The 17380-nt window shown below is 37.6% G+C and overlaps 1 protein-coding gene across 4 annotated transcripts in view; it reads left to right on the top strand.

Annotated features, from left to right (window-relative positions):
• TBCEL (tubulin folding cofactor E like) overlaps positions 1 to 17380 on the top strand; it is a 77819-nt gene that overhangs the window by 37905 nt on the left and 22534 nt on the right. The window contains exon 9 of one of the 4 annotated variants that reach the window (XM_044751712.2): positions 8223 to 8310. The exons of the other annotated variants lie outside the window; for them this stretch is intronic. Within the exon in view, the coding sequence (XP_044607647.1) occupies positions 8223 to 8310 (88 nt within the window). The remainder of the gene's footprint in view (positions 1 to 8222; positions 8311 to 17380) is intronic. 4 annotated transcript variants of the gene reach the window in all.

Raw genomic sequence — 17380 nt, 5'->3', positions numbered from 1 at the left:
TTAGACAGTCTGAAGAGCCAGGCATAGGCAGGAACCAAGGGAAGCTCGGACAGCCAATGTTTCAATGCATAGTCTGTCCATCTCTCTCTGCTGGCACTGTCATCTCTAGATGCTACAGTGCGGGGCTTTACCACTGGACACTTGCAGCTGTGTCACGGACTTTTGATTCCCCTGTAAGTGCTGAAAATAATCTCTCACTGACCTTTGCCTCATTCCCTAAAGGTCAAAAATCTGCATCTGCCCGGTTGCTTGGCTATGTGTAGGACATGCCCTCATACCTTGTCTCCCAAGGGACAGGGAGAGGGATTATATGCTCCACTGTGGCTTCTGCAGTGAGAGGTAGAATCTTGCTTCCCTTGATCTTGGGACTTTTCCCTGAAAAGGAGCAATTCAGAAGAAAGAGCATCTACTATAGTCTGCCATTTTGAGTACCCAATATCTATACATATACATTTTCCCATAGTTATATAAAAAGAAATTATTCATACCTGCCCTAATATATTCTGTGTATAAATGAAAACGTATTTCTCTCTTCCTGAAATGAGATACCTATTTATTCAAATCCTAAAGACTCCGTGATCGATTAGCTACTGTAAGAGATTTATGCAGTCAAGCTATTTTAATTACCACTCTGGCTTTGCTGCCTATTTATGTAATTATGCCTACTTTCTCACTCACTAGTGGTTAGATGCCACTGCTTGGTCCCTTCCATCCTTTTGAAATGGAAATGGGCAACCTGATTTCAGGTGTCTTCTACCAGTACTGCTGGCCTGTAGAACTCACACCTTTTCAAAGATGTGAGTGCTCTACTCACTAATGTGTTTTTCAAGGCCTTTGAAAAGGAAGTGTCTTCTGAGTCCTCTTAGGGTTCATGGATGGAGAATGGGTGACAATAATTTCCATCATTCTTTTTTTTTTTTTTGAAGATTGGCACCTGAGCTAATGACTGTTGCCAATCTTTTTTTTTTTCTGCTTTTTCTCCCCAAATCCTCCCAGTACACAGTTGTATGTTTTAGTTATGGGTCCTTCTAGTTGTCGCATGTGGGATGCCACGTCAACGTGACCTTGTGAGCAGTTCCATGTCCGCGCTCAGGATCGGAACCAGCGAAACCCTGGGCCGCCGAAGCAGAGAGCGCAAACTTAACCACTCGGCCACAGGGCCGGCCCCTCCATCATTCCTGTGTCCTGAAGTTTTTGAATTCTTCTTATCCCCCAAATTTGTGGCATCTCAACTTCCTTTAGCATAGACCACCACTGAGTCCAATTTCCAATCAGCCAACTAGACAAAAATTTAGAGCCACTCCCAGCCACTAAAACTAGCTTTTTGAATTCAGAATCTCTAGTAATGTACCTATATCAACAAAATCGGTTATATCTAAAATTGCTTTTCCCTCTTTGGTCAACATACTCAGAATCTATTCCTCTACTTATTTCCTATATCTTTGTCCATATAAATGACCAAAGACTTATAAGTCTTTGGTGTTTTTGTAATTAACCCCACAGAGCATGCTGTGGTCTGATGGTACTGGAGCAGAGTATATATGTGGAAAGATGAGGTAAATGGGGAATTAGTTTCCTCTTGCAAGGTAATTCCCTTAGGCAGGATTTTACTGCCTTTTCAAGAAAGAGAGGAACAGTCTTATTAGACCCAACTAGCAAGGGGGGGCCTCGGTGAGGATTAGGAATTCAAGATACACCCAAGTCCTCAGAATCCACCCATATGCCTCTGTTCCAATTCATATTCCCCCTCTTTCTTCTCTTTCTCTTTCCAAGCAATGCTCCAACTTTCATATAATAGTTCAAATATGGTCTCAAATTCCAGTGACCTGTAATTTAGCAACCTGGAGCATGAAACTTGTGTATTTGTGTTTAAAACTACCCAACTCTTATTGTAGTAAGACAGAAAAGACCCTTTTCTTAAAAGTACTTGGATTTCAGCCTGTGCCATGAGCCTCGTTTATAGGGATTTGACCTGAATATACTCTTTATTTAAGCTATTTTGTGCCCTTAGAATAGCAGATTCTCCGCCTCATAGTCGCATTCTTCATGCCCTTCATATAGCTTTATTCTTGGCAGCACTAGAGCATTCCATGTGACCACAAGTGATAATTCTCTGTTTCTCTACTCCATGTTCAGTCAGGACTTGCTGAATCTCTTCCGTGAACACTAATATGGTATTCACTGGCCTCTACTAGAAAGCAATCCCCAAATACCCTGAATTACCTGAGGGGCTGTTGCCAGTAATCTACTCCCTGGTACCAATTTCTTAGTGCGCACAACAGAAATCAGCTCGCCCAACTTAAGTAGGATAAGAATTTAGTGAAAGAATAATGAAGACTGTGTAGCTCGAAGAATTGAGAAGAAGATTAGAGAATTAGGCTCAGGGCAAGATTTATGGGAAGCAAGGCACAGCCAAGATTCCTACATCTCACTATACAGACAGTGTGTTTCCGACAGCAGTCACTGGATCGTCATCAGTAAGCTGCTGGACTTGATTGCCCTCAGACATTTACAGCCATGCCTTTGAATTCTTGGTTCTTCTATATCTGCTGTGAATAATCTCTGTTAGACCTTGTGTCTCTGCATTATATCTTAAGATTTAAAATTCCAGTTATAGGGGGCTGGCCCCGTGGCCGAGTGGTTAAGTTTGCGCGCTCCGCTGCAGGCGGCCCAGTGTTTCGTTAGTTCGAATCCTGGGCGCGGACATGGCACTACTCATCAGACCACGCTGAGGCAGCGTCCCACATGCCACAACTAGAAGAACCCACAACGAAGAATACACAACTATGTACCGGGGGGCTTTGGGGAGAAAAAGGAAAAAATAAAATAAAAAATCTAAAAAAAAAAAAAAATTCCAGTTATAGGGAGACGGCTTTATATCACCTTCCCATGTTCTAGCTTTCTGGGAATGGAGAAAGAGAAAATCTACTCCTCTTCAGCTTCTGTAGTGGGAAGTGGTTCCTGCCGCTCATCGTTTTTGGGTTTCCCGCCAATCAGAGGGGCATTCATATGCTGGACAGCCAAAGTCGACATATATCCATTGTGGTACCTGTTCCCTAGAAGTTTTTATTATAAGTCCCATGGTAGAATTATCCATTTACTGAGCAAATATTTTCTTGAGATATTGTAATGTGCCAGGAACTGTGTTAGGTAGGCACTTGAAAAAGAACTATAACAGCCATTCATGCTGATTCAAGATGGAATGGTGAATAAGCAGAGAGGAATTTGTGTTAAAATGCATTCATTGTGAATTAAGAATAGTGATATATAAACAAGCTATTAGTACTATACTTATCATCTCTTTAATTGTCTTCTAAATTATAGGCATAATCTCTTCCTAAAATACCCATAAATAGTGAGTAGCACAGTGTGTAGTTGGTAAAAAGTGAAAATTTGACTCTGGATAATTCAGTGTTTCATACAGAATCACATTTGAGCTTTAGTTTCCAGATAGGATGGAGGTATTTATTTATTTTGAAGAAAACTTCCTTTTCATTTGGCCATGGATTTTTTTAAATCATTGTTTAGCTTGATTATCCTATAAATTCTAACTTCTACAACATCCTTCCCCGGTTGTTAGGTTCCCTGAGCTTTTCGTCCTCCATTCATTTTCCTGTCTTGTGTCATTAAACATGAAATACCTCTAGTCAACTTAGACATAAGTAAAAAAGTGAGCCAAAATGTCTTTTGAGGGTGTGAATAAGAAGCCAATAAGATCATTTGAATGTCCTTTATGGTAGCAAAGTTATTTTCTGAGTCAGTTGGATTATTCACACACATCTGTTTCTGTGTGATTAGTCGTTGTGGCAACAGAAGTCTTTAATGATTATTCAGAAATTTACGAAATTTGTTTTCCTCTTAGAATAAAATACAAGCCCCAGTCACCTGAATCATTTCAATTTTTTGTGATGAACAGAATAAAATGTTTAGAGGACCAAAAGGAGATATACTTATTAAGAGTTTTCTAATTTCTTACAGGTGCTCATTTATCCTTTTTATTGCCTTCTTCTGGTAGGTGGGACTAGAAGTTTAGCCTCTACTGTAGCTATTAATGGTACTAATGGACTACCCCAAAAAACTGAGCCATCACCCATATGTTTCATGTTTATTTACTTTGTGAAATAATAGAAGATGAAAATCTCTGTTTCCTGATTCTTGGCCTTTAAACATCGTAGTGTTTGCTTTTCCAATCAATAGACTCTTTCTTTTTTTAAAGATTTTATTTTTTTCCCTTTTTCTCCCCAAAGCCCTCCGGTACATAGTTGTATATTCTTCGTTGTGGGTCCTTCTAGTTGTGGCATGTGGGACGCTGCCTCAGCGTGGTTTGATGAGCAGTGTCATGTCCGCGCCCAGGATTCGAACCAACGAAACACTGGGCCAGCTGCAGCGGAGCGTGCGAACTTAACCGCTCGGCCAGGGGGCCAGCCCCAATAGACTCTTTCTTTTAAAGCCTTCATCCATGCCTTGTCTCTTCGTGGCTTGTGTAGCAGTGGTGTGCTATTTAAAAATAAGCTCGGTGTGTGCTGCGGGTGGTTGCAAAGATGTCCTCACTGAGCTGGTCCTATTTCAGTTATTGGACTCTCATATTTTGCCAGGAAAACTTGCAGGAAATAACTCTAGATTCTAGCTGGGTTTCAAAGGACAGCTTAATTTATTACTGAATACCTACTATGAGCCAAGAGGCACTGAGCCAGAAGCTGGAGATAAAAAGACAAAAAAGTAGTATATGCTCTCAAGAAGCTTACCATCTGGGCTAAGCTAGAGATTTCCATGTTCCCAACCTCTAAATATTGAGTTAGCCCAGGATTTGGTCCTTGGACCTCTTCTCTTTGATACTCATCCCCTAGTTCCAGTCCTGTGGCTTTACATGCCTTCTGAATTCTAACAACTACCAAATTTATACCTCCAGCTTTGATCTGCCCCTGTATTCCAGACTAGTATTTCCAGATGCCTGCTTGACATCTTCACCTGGATGTTTAAACCTAATGTGTCCAAAACCCAACTTTTGATATTCTCCCTTACCTTTCCCCTTCCCCCCCCCCCCCCCGCCCACTGCCATATCTGCTGCTCTGCAAGTTTTCCTCCATCTCTCTATTTTTCCAGTTGCTCAGGACAAAAACTTCAATATCACCCTTGATTTCCTTCTCCCATACACCACGTCTAGTCCATTTGGGTTTTTTTCTTTCAAAAAATGTATGTGGAATCCAACTACTTCTCACTATTCATTTTAGTTCAGACCTTCATCATCTTACCTGAGTTCTTAGAGTAACCTCCTACTTGGTCTCTCTGAACCCACCCTTGCCCCCATAGCTTATTCTCTGTATGGCAGCCAGTTTAGAAGAACTCAAATTTATTTAAAAAAAAACACTTCCTTGCTGTTCCTCACATGCATCAAGCACACTCCCACCTCTGGCCTTTGCACTTTTGTCCCTGTTTGGAATGCACCAAGTGTTGGCTCTCTCCCTCACTGTTGCCTCATCAGATATTCCTTCCCTGACCATCCTACCTCTGTCTCCTACGATTCTCTTAGCCTACTTTTATTTTTCTTACTTATCAACATCTACTGTGGTCTCCCCATGCTGTACTGTAAGCTCTGTAAAGCAAGGACTTCTGTTTTGTACTTTGCTATATCCTCAGTGCCTAGAGCAGTGCCTGACAGTACAGCAACTGTTCAGTAAAATGATCGAATCTTCGCATTATGCTCTGGGAGCATGAAGGAGGGGTACGTGGCTCTGCTGGAACAGTTGTACTTCCTAGAAAATGATTGAGTGATCTGGTGAAGGTGAGAGGAGAATATTCCAGATAGACAGAAGTACATGGGAAGTAAAGGCACAGAGGTATGAAATAACTCTTTATGTGCAGTGAACTATAACAGTTCGATATGACTTAGTGAGAAGTAGTAAATGGGAAGTAGTGGTAGATAACACTGGGGAGGAAGGTAGGAGTCAGGGCAGCCCATTAAAGACTTTGGCATGCCATTCCAGGAGATTAGGACTTTTTCCTGCAGGCAGTGGGAAATCATTAAAAGGTTTCAAGTGGGAAAGTTACCTGGGCAGATTTTGGTTTATACTTAGAAGGACAAACTGAGAAAAAGCCAGGGACCTAGTTAATAACTGAGACTTTAATAAAGGAGGATGTGTGTATTGGAGGTTGCTTATGTCATTGCACAGAGGTACACATGTTAGGACTGAATTTCACTATGGAATTTGAAGTAGTCCTTAGAAAAAAACTTGGTGAAGTTCTGCTTGTTTTCTGATATTTATAGCCCTGATTTCTCTAGGGGTATAAACATATTTAGAGAGAAAGAAACTTCCACGTTTATGAATCTAGTACGTGTTAAAGTGTACATGTTTATTATTTTTGCCTTGCTATTTATCAGATGTCTGCCACATGGCCTATATTTATCAGTCTTTCTTTTATTTTGTGTTTGCTTTATCTCTTAATTTCTTCTGAGAGATTGAATTTAATTGATTATTTAGTACTTTAATACATAGTCCTCCTCTGTTTAGTTTTAAAGAGAGAGAGAAAAAGAAAAACCATGTAACTTTTCTTTTAGAAATGAACATACCATGTATCTTTGGGGGTTAAATGGTTTCTTTTTGTTTTTGAGGACAGTGGGGGGAAATAAACTGATCAATTTGATGTGTCTCTTTTTTTCCGACTTTAAAATTTTGTTTTTCATAAAGAGGAGTTATAAGAGACATAACTCCAGTGAATGATTATTTGATAGGGGGAAAGGCTGTTGTCAGAGGTAGAGTGGCAAAGCTGGAAAGAGGTTTCTTTAAAGGCTTTTCTTTGCTTTTACACTCCTTTGGTACCTCACTTTCTGTTTGTCCCAAGGAGTCTCTAAACTATGCCCTGGGAAGTCCTTATTTATGATGCCAAGGATTTTATTAGGCATTCCTCAAATGCTTATTGGATTGTCATTAGAGGTATGCTTTTTAAAATATGGAGAGTGTGTTTTTTCTTGCTTGAGACTAATGGCTTTTCTAAATGGAGCTGATTGTATCTTCAGCAGCCTGCATTTGGACACCACCTCAATGAAGGCTTATTTTGTCTTGGATGCTGGAGAAATCCTAGTGTGCTGTGTCCGTTACCTCATATTCCTTCCACACAGAGGACCTGCTGTTGTGAAGGAACATTCCTACATTGGACATGAGTCTCCTGGGGTTCTCCATATTGCCAGGCTCCATCATCCTCTGACAAGGGCCGTGACACAGCACTCCTCACATTCAGCTGAGAGTCTGAGGAGAAACAAAAGGTGCTTTCTCCTTGGCACACCACGGAGAGCCTCTGAAATGTTAGCTTCCCCTGTTGCTTACAGCCTTTGTCATTCCAATTACCTTGGACTTTATTTTGACTTCTTGCCACTTTCCCAGCCCAGCAGAAGATAAGCTACCTTCCTAATCTTGATTGGAGTTATATATGAGAATTTGAATATACCTGCAACGGAAAGAAAGAATAAGAACCAGTCCTCCCAAATCATGGTCTCGGGGAAGCCATTATCTTTGGTGTCTGAACTTTTGTTTTGGCCTGGGCAGGGGGCCAGTTTTATCTTTTTTGTTTTTGTTTGCTTTTTAGAATTAAAAAAAATATTGAGAATAATAAAACAAACACTTGTGTTCAGAACTGATGATTGTTAATATTTTACTCTTCGAGTTTATTTTTTAATTAAAAGAAATAGCATTGCAGAGAAAATTCTAGTACCTTTGTGCCTCTGTTGCCAGTCCTATTCTTACTCCAAGAAGTAACCACTGGCAAGAATTTGATGTGTATCCTTCGTGTCTACTTATTATATTTTATATATCCATTAAAATATAAAGTAGGATTTTATAATTCCTTGTCACTGTACGTAGCAGTTTCTTCTCTCGGTCTGTAGCTTTTCAGTTTGATCTTTTCACTTTGTATTTTGTTGAAAAGAAGTTTTAAAATTTTAATATCTAATGTATCAATCCTTTGTTCTGTGGTTTATTCTTATTCCATCTTATTTAAGAAATCTTTTTCTTTCCAAAGATCATTTAAAATAATCTCCTGGGTTTTCTTCTAAAAGTGTTTTCACATTTATGTCTGTGATTCACCCAGAATCTATTTTTGTGTATAGTGTCAAATAGAGATCTAAGAGTTTGTTTTTTTCCCATATGGATAATTAGCATTCACCACTGATCTGTAATGCCACCTCTGTCATATATCTTGTTTTTTATATGCATGCATGGTTGTTTCAGGGCCCTGTTTTGTTCCATCGGTGTATTTGTCTCTTCTTATACCATTACAAAATTGCTGAATTATGGTAAATCTGAATTCCCAATAAGGGTAAGTTTCCCCACATAATTGTTGTTTTTCCCCTTGCCTTAGATATTATAGGCCCTTTTCCCTATGAATTTTAGTTTTGGCTTATCAAGTTCCACAAAAATCCTGTGGTAATTTGGATTCCAATTGCATTGAATTCATTGACTAATTTGGGAGAATTGACATCTTGTCAATTCTCTATTATGTCTTCTTATCTGGGAACATAGGATATCTTTCCATTTAATTCAGAGCATCTTTTATGTCCTTCAGCAATGTTTCTAATTCTCTCACAAAGACCTTGCACATCTTTGTTAAATTTATTTCTAGGTGTCTTATACATTTTGTTGCTATTTTAAATGAAATTATTTTTTGTCACTGCTTTCTTATTGGTTATTGTTGATGTATAGAAATACTATTAGTTTTTGTATGTTGATCACGTATCTATCAGTTTTGCTGATGTATAGAGTAGTTACTTTCTTTCGAATTTCTATGTAGATAATCATATCTGCAAATAATTTTTAGATCTCTTTTTTCTGTTTCTTAGATAAGACCTCCTCCAGTATAATATTAGAAATGAACAGTAAAAGAGGGCATCTTTATCTTGTTCCTCATTTTAAAGAGAGTACTTCCAAAATTTCAATGTGAAGTATTTCGATACGAAATATGACTTTTGCTGCAGGTTTTTGATAGGTGTCCTTCATCAGAATAAGGTAGTTACTGTCTCTGTTTTTCTAAGAATTTCTTTTATTACAAATGAGTATTGATTTGTTTTATAGAATGTTCTTTTTGTATTGATATGAGCATATTGTTTTGTTCTGTCAGTCTGAATTTTAGTGATACATTTTGAGATATTGAACCATTTTTGCATTCCTATACTCTTTAACTTGGTTGTAAAATATTAAGTGTTCTTTTTCAACACTGCGGAACTTAATATTATAATGTTATTTGGGATGTTTCCAACTATTTTCATATTTAAAATTGGTCTGTAATTTTCGTTTCTACTGTTCTTTTCTGGTTTCGTTATGAAGCTTATATTAACTTCATAAAATGAATTGGGTCGGTAATTTTATAGTTTTTTATTAAATTAACTGTTTCATTTAAGTTTAAATTTTTGTTGTCATTCATAATATTCTTATGATTTAGGAGTAGGTGTTTAAGTTTTCAAATTATTTTATTCTATTTAATTTTCATTTGGACTAAATGATACTTCCACATGGAACCTGGCTGAAAATTTTTTTAAGAATATAGACCAAAAACCAAATCTTTTCCCAACTTGTGTCCTTAGCAACCACTCAGGTATTTTGTCCCTAGGCAACTACTGACATGGGTTTCTTGTTATTTTTCCCATTGCTATTCAGTGCATAATTTTTGTACACAAATGGTCACAAAACAATATACATCTTTCCCTTTGCACTTAACAATAGATCTTCAATATCATTCCATAATGAGGGATCTTTGTGATTAAAAGAATGTGCTGTATCAATATTCATCTCCTTTTTCATACCTAATAATGCTTATTTGTGCCTTTTCCTTTTTTCTTGATTGGTCCTGCTAAATGATTATCTTTTAGTAGTGTTCTTTGTTTAGAGTTAGGCTTATTGAGGTATAATTGACATAGAGTAAGTTTAACCCTTTTTAGTGTACAGTTCTGAGTTTTGACCAACACTACAGTTATGTAACCTCTAACACAATCAGAATATATAGCAGTTCTATTACTTGAAAAAATCTCTTTGTACTCCTCAACCCTTCCTCTGACTCTCATCCTCTGGCAACCACTGATCTATTTTCTCTCCCTATAGTTTTGACTTTTCCAGAATGTCTTGTAAATAGAATCATATAGTACCTAGCCTTTGTTTTTAATTGAAATTTTTTTGAGATAATTATAGGATCACATGCAATTGTAAGAAATAATACAGCCACATCCCGTGTACCCTTTACCCAGTTTCCCGTAATAGTAAAATTTTACAGAACTGTGGTACAGTATCGCAACCAGGATTGATACAGTCCACTGATCTTATTCAGATTTCTGTGGTTTTGCTTACACATGTTTGTGAGTGTGTGTGTATTTAGTTCCACAGATCTTATTGCATGTGTAGTTTTGTATATCCACCGCTGTTGTCGAGGTACTGAACAATTCCATCACCACTGGGATCTCTCAGTTTGCTCTTTTATAACCACACTCAGATCCCAGCTGGGTCCCCATTCCCATCCCTATCCTATCCCCTAGCAACCACTATTCTTATCTTCATTTCTAAAATTTTGCCATCTCAAAAATATTACGTAAATAGAATCATACAGTATATAACCTTTTTTTAGATTTTTTTTTCCACTTAGCATAATTCCCTGGACATTCATCCAAATTGTTGCATATATCAGTAGTTTGTACCTTTTTATGGATGAGTAATACTCCATGGTTTGTAAGTATCACAGTTTGTTTAATCATTCACCTGTTGAAGAACATTTGAGTTGATTCCAGTTCTTGGTTATTACAGATAAGACAATCTATGAATATTTCTGTACAGTTTTTTTGTGTGAGCATAAGTTTTCATTCCTCTGGGCTAAATGCCCAGAAGTGCAATTGCTGAGTAGTATGGTAATTGCATGTTTAGTTTTATAGGAAACTACCATACTGTTTTCTAGAATGGCTGTACCATTTACATTCTAAACAGCAATAAATGAGTGATCAAGTTTCTCTGCAGTCTTGCTAGTATTTAGTATTGTCACTGTTTTTCTATTTTAGCCATTCTGATAGATGTTAATATCTCATGATTTTAATTTTCATTTCCCTGATGGCTAAAGATGTTGAATATCTTTTGATGTGCTTATTTGCCATATGTAAAGTCTCTTCAGTAAAATAGCTCTTCATGGGGTTTTTTTTCCACTTATTTTATTGAGGTCATAATGGTTTATAATGTGTAATTTCAGGTGTGCATTATTATTAATCAGTTTTGTATAGACTGCATCATGCTCACCACCAATAGTCTAATTTTTATCCGTCATCATACATGTGTGCCCCTTTACCCCTTTTGCCCACACCCCAACCCCTTTCCCCTCCAGTAACCTCTAATCTGTTCTCTTTATCCATGTGTTTGTTTATCTTCCACATGAGTGAAATCATGGAGTGTTTGACTTTCTCTGTCTGGCTTATTTGCTTAACATCATACTCTCAAGGTCCATCCATGTTGTTACAAGTGGAACAATTTTGTCTTTTTTTATGGCTGAGTAGTATTCCATTGTGTGTGTAGATATATATTTTATATATATGTATATAAAAGAAGATACCCCACATCATCTTTATCCATTCACCAGTTGAAGGGCTCTTGGGTTGCTTCTGTGTCTTGGCTATTGTGAATAATGCTGCAATGAACAGAGGGGTACATAAATCTCTTTGAATTGTTGATTTCAAGTTCTTTGGATAAATACCCAGTAGTGGGATGGCTGGATCGCATGATATTTCTATTTTTAATTTCTTAAGAAATCTCCATACTGTTTTCCATAATGGGTGAGCCGGTTTGCATTCCCACCAGCAGTGTATGAGGGTTCCCTTTTTCCACGTTCTCTCCAACATTTGTTATTTTTTGTCTTATTACTGATAACCATCCTGACACGTGTAAGGTGATATCTTATTGTAGTTCTGATTTGCATTTCCCTAATACTTAGTGATGTTGAACATCTTTCATGTGCTTGTTGGCCGTCTGTATATCTTCCTTGGAAAAATGTCTGTTCATATCCTCCGCCCATTTTTTGATCAGGTTGTTTATTTTTTAGTTGTTGAGTTGTATGAATTCTTTTTTGGAAATGAACCCCTTGTTGGATATATGACTTGCAAATATTTTCTCCCAGTGGGTGGGTTGTCTTTTCATTTTGTTCATGGTTTCCTTTGCCTTGCAGAAGCTTTTTAGTCTGATATGGTTCCATCTGTTTATTTTTCTTTTGTTTCCCTTGCGTGAGTTAACATGGTATTCGAAAAAATGCAGCTAAAACTGATGTCAAGGAGTGTACTGCCTATATTTTCTTCTACAAGTTTTATGGTTTCAGGTCTTACATTTACATCTTTAATCCATTTTGAGTTAACTTTTGTATATGGTGCAAGATAGTGGTCTACTTTCATTCTTTTAAATGTGGCTGTCGAGTTTTCCCAACACAATTTATTGAAGAGACTTTCCTTTCTCCATTGTATGTTCTTGGCTTCTTTGTCAGAAATTAACTGTCCACAAATGTGTGGTCTTATTTCTGGGCTTTCAATTCTGTTCCATTGATCTGTGTGTCTGTTATTGTGCCAGTACCATCCTCCTTTGATTACTACAGCTTTGTAGTATATTTTGAGGTCAGGGATTCTGATGCCTCCAACTTTGTTCATTTTCTCAGAATGCTTTGGCTATTCAGGGTTTTTTGTTGTTCCATATAAATTTTAAGATTCTTTGTTCTATTTCTGTGAGGAATGTCATTGGGATTTGGATTGAGATTGCATTGATTTGGTAGATTTCTTTAGGTAATATGGACATTTTAACTATGTTGTTCTTCCAATTCAAGAGCATGGAATATCTTTCCATTTCTTTATATCTCCACTTTCTTTTAATAATATCTTATAGTTTTCAGTGTATAGGTCTTTTACTTCTTTGGTTAAATTTGTTCCTAGATATTTTATTGTTTTTGTTGCAGTTGTAAGTGGGATTGTATTCTTGACATCTCTTTCTGCTAATTCCTTGTTGGTGTATAGAAATGCAGCTGATTTTTGTAAGTTATTTTGTACCCTGAAACTTTGCCATAGTTGTTGATTATTTCCAGTAGTTTTCCGATGGATTATTTGTAGTTTTCTATTTATACAACCGTGTCATCTGCAAACAGTGAGAGTTTCACTTCCTCCTGACCAATTTGGGTACATTTTATTTCTTTTTATTGCGTAATTGCTCTGGCCAAAACCTCCAGTACTATGTTGAATAGGAGTAGTGAGATTGGGCACCCTTGTCTTATTCCTGTTCTCAGAGAGCTGGCTTTTAGTTTTTCACCATTAAGTATGATGTTGGCTGTGGGTTTGTCATATTTGGCCTTTATTATATTGAGGTACTTTTCTTCTATACCATTTTATTGAGAGATTTTATTATAAATGGATGTTGGATCTTGTCAGATGCTTTCTCTGCATCTATTGAGGTGATCATGTGATTTTTTATTCCTCATTTTGTTAATGTGGGGTACTGCATGATTGATTTGTAGGTGTTGAACCATCCCTGCATTCCTGGTATAAATCCTACTTGATCACAGTGTATGATCCTTTTAATGTATTTGGTTTGCCAATATTTTGTTGAGAATGTTTGCATCTATGTTCATCAGCAATATGGCCTGTAATTTTCCTTCTTTGTGTTGCCCTTGCCTAGTTTTGGTATCAGGGTGATGTTGGCCTCATAAAATAAGTTAGGGAGCAATTTTGGGGAATAATTTGAGAAGGATAGGTTCTAATCTTCTTTAAATGTTTGGTAGAATTCTCCAAAGAAGCCATCAGTTCCTGGACTTTTGTTCTTTAGGAGGTTTTTGGTTACTGTTTCAATCTCTTCACTTGTGATTGGTCTTTTCAGATTCTCTTTCTTCTTGATTCAGTTTGGGGAAGTTAGATGAGTCTAAGAATTTTTCCATTTCTTCGAAGTTATCCAATTTGTTGGCATATAGTTTTCCATAGTATTCTCTTATAATCCTTTGTATTTCTATGGTATCCATTGTAATTTCTCCTCCTTCATTTTTAATTTTATTTATTTGAGACTTGTCTGTTTTTTTCTTAGTGAGTCTGGCTATGGATTTGTCAAATTTGTTTATCTTCTCAAAGAATCAACTCATAGTTTCATTGATCCTCCTTATTTATTTATTTTTTAGTCTCTATTTCATTTATTTCTGCTCAGACTTTTATTATTTCCCCCTTGCTGACTTTGGGTTTTGTTTGTACTTCTTTTTCTAGTTCTGTTAGTTTAAGATTACTTGTTTGAAATTTTTCTTGTTTGTTGAGGTGGGCCTGTATTGCTATCAATTTCCCTCTTATAACCACTTTTACTGCCTCCCATAATAGTTGGTATATTGTATTTTCATTTTCATTTGTCTTCAGGTATTTTTTAATTTCTCCTTTGATTTCTTCATTGATTCAATGGTTGTTCAGTAGCATGTTGTTTAGTCTCCATGTATCTTGACTTTCCCAGCTATTTTCTTGTTGTTGATTTCTAGTTTCATAGCATTTGGTTGGGAAAGATGCTTGATATGATTTCAATCTTCTTAAATTTATTGAGGCTTGCCTTTTTTCCCAGCATGTGGTCTGTCATTGAGAATGTTCCATGTGCACTTGAGAAGAATGTGTATTCTGCTGTTTTTGAATGAAGTGTTCTATATATATCTATCTATTAAGTGCATCTGATTAAGTGTTTCATTTAAAGCCACTATTTCCTTGTTGACTTTCTGTCTGGATGATCTATCCAGTGATGTTAGTGAGGTGTTGAGGTCCCCACTATTATGGTATTACTGTCAGTTTTTCCCTTTAGATCTGTTAATAGTTGTTTTATATGCTTTGGTGCTCCTGTGTTAGGTACATATGTATTCATAAGAGTTATATCCTTTACTGGAGAGCCCCTTTTATCACTATATACTGCCCCTCTTTGTCTCTCATTGTGATTTTTATCTTGAGGTCTGCTTTGTCTGATATAAGTATGGCAACACCTGCTTTCTTTTGTGGGCCATTTGCTTGGAGTATCTTCCTCCATCCCTTCACTCGGAGACTATGCTTGTCTTTAGAGCTGAGATGTGTTTCCTGGAGGCAGCATATTGTTGTGTCTTGTCTTTTAATCCATCTAGCCACTCTGTGTCTTTTGATTGGAGAATTCAATCCATTTACATTTAAAGTGATTATTGATATATGAGGGCTTAGTACTGCCATTTTATTTCTTGTTTTCCAGTTCTATATTTCCATTGTTTCTCTTCCTTTGTATTTCTGACTATCATTTCAGTTTGGTGGTTTTCTGGTAGTTTTCTCGGTTTTCTCTTTATGAGTTGTGGCTCTGCTCTGATTTTTTGTTTAGTGGTTACCTTGAGGTTTGTATAAAAGATTTCATAGATAAGATAGTCCATTTTCTGATAGCCTCTTATCTCCGTTAGCCTAAGCAGGTTCCATCCCTTGCCTCTTCCCCTTTGACAATTCCCATAATTGTCACAAATTATTCTTTTTTGTGTTGTGAGTTTGTGACTAAAGTGAAGTGTTTATGGGTATTTTTGATGCTTTCCTTCCCTTTATCTTTTATGTTATAATTAAGTGTTTGATAACCTGTTCTGATAAAGAGCTGCAGTTTTCTGATTTTGTCTGTTTATCTCCTTGCTCAAAGCTTTGTAGACCTGTGCCTTTTTGTTTCAAGTATTAAGGCTTCTTTCACCATTTTTTGTAAGAGAGGTCTAGTGGCAAGAAACTCCCTCAGCTTTTGTTTATCTGGGAAAGCTTTTATTTCTCCATCATATCTGAAGGATAGTTTCACAGGATAGAGTATTCTTGGCTGAAAGTTTTGTCTTTGGGTATTTTCAATATATCATTCCATTCTCTCCTAGCCTGTAAATTTCTGCCAAGAAATTCACTGAATGCCTGATAGGGGTTCCTTTGTAGATTATTTTCTTCTGCCTTGCTACCCTTGATATTTTTTCTTTGTCATTGACTTTTGCCAGTTTTACTATTATATGCCTTGGAGAAGGTCTTTTTGCATTGATGTAATTAGGAGTTCTATTGGGTTCATGTGTTTGTAAGTCCAGTTCCTTCCCCAGGTTTGGGAAGTTCTCAGCTATTATTTCTTTGAACAAACTCTCTGCTCCTTTCTCCCTCTGGGATACCTATAATCCTTATGTTGCTTTTTCTAATTGAGTCAGATATTTCTCAAAGAATCCCTTCATGTTTTTTAACTCTTAGTTATCTCTCCTCCTCCACCTGAAGCATTCTATATTTCTATCCTCTAAATCACTAATTCTGTTCTCCATACTGTCAGCTCTACTTGTTTAAGGATTCTAGATTATTTTTTATCTCATTAATTGTGTGCTTCATATCCAGAATTTCTGTTTGTTTGGGCTTTTTTAGAGTTTCAGTCTCTTTGGTGAAGTATTCCTTCTGCTCATTAATTTTATTCCTGAGCTCATTGAACTGTCTTTCTGAGTTTTCTTGTAACTTGAGTTTCTTTATAACAGCTATTTTCAATTCTCTGTCATTTAGATTGTAAATTTCTGTGACTTTAGAGTTGGTTTCTGGAGACATCATTTTCCTTCTGTTCTGTAGTCTTAATGTAGTTCTTCATGATATTTAATGAAGTGATCATTTGTGGCACATTTGTGGTAGTATCATGTCACAAATTCTACTGGCTACTGCTGGGGAGAAGCAGGAGCTGTGTTTCTGATCCCACCCCACCTGCTGTGAGTTGTGCAGGTGTGGTGGGTGCTCCCGCAGGCCAGGATAGCACTCACGCATACTCTTGGCTGCTGCCACCTCCACTTATAGTTGTACCAGCCACTGTGCCTGGGTGAGGCTTCTTCATGGGTTTTGAACCAAGGCCACTCATTGCGGCTGTGGTGGCACAGTGGGTTCTCCCATAGACTGGGAAAGGATGCACATGTGCAGGGCTGCCACCACCTCTTCTTACAGTTGCACCAAAGCATGTTCCCATTGAGGGAGCCATGGTGGCATGGTGGGCACTCATGCAGGCCTGGAAGGCATTCATGTGCACATGTAGGACTGCTGCTGCTTTTTCTTACAGTCACTCCCGGGTTCGTTCCCACTGGTGGGGCTGCTGCAGCACAGTTTGTGCTCCCACAGGCTGGGATAGCGTTCATCCACAGCCTCGGTTGTCCCTTCTCCACTTAGAGTAGTACCAACCACTGCATGAGGACCTGCAACCTGGCTTGCTGTTGCCAGAGAGGGGTAGAGGAGCACTCATCTATCTTCAGTGCTTTCTGGGGATCCATTCCATCTACCTTCAGATGTATAGCTGCGTGGGTCTCTCAGGCATCCTGTTGTGCTGTGTGGGTATCCTCCATAGGTCAAAGAATGTCCATTTCATTGTAATTCAGAGGGGGAGACTCAAAGGGAACAGCT

This window comes from Equus asinus, chromosome 20 (genome assembly GCF_041296235.1).
Source record: "Equus asinus isolate D_3611 breed Donkey chromosome 20, EquAss-T2T_v2, whole genome shotgun sequence".
Taxonomy (NCBI): domain Eukaryota; kingdom Metazoa; phylum Chordata; class Mammalia; order Perissodactyla; family Equidae; genus Equus; species Equus asinus.
This window is presented reverse-complemented; position numbering and strand designations above follow the sequence as displayed.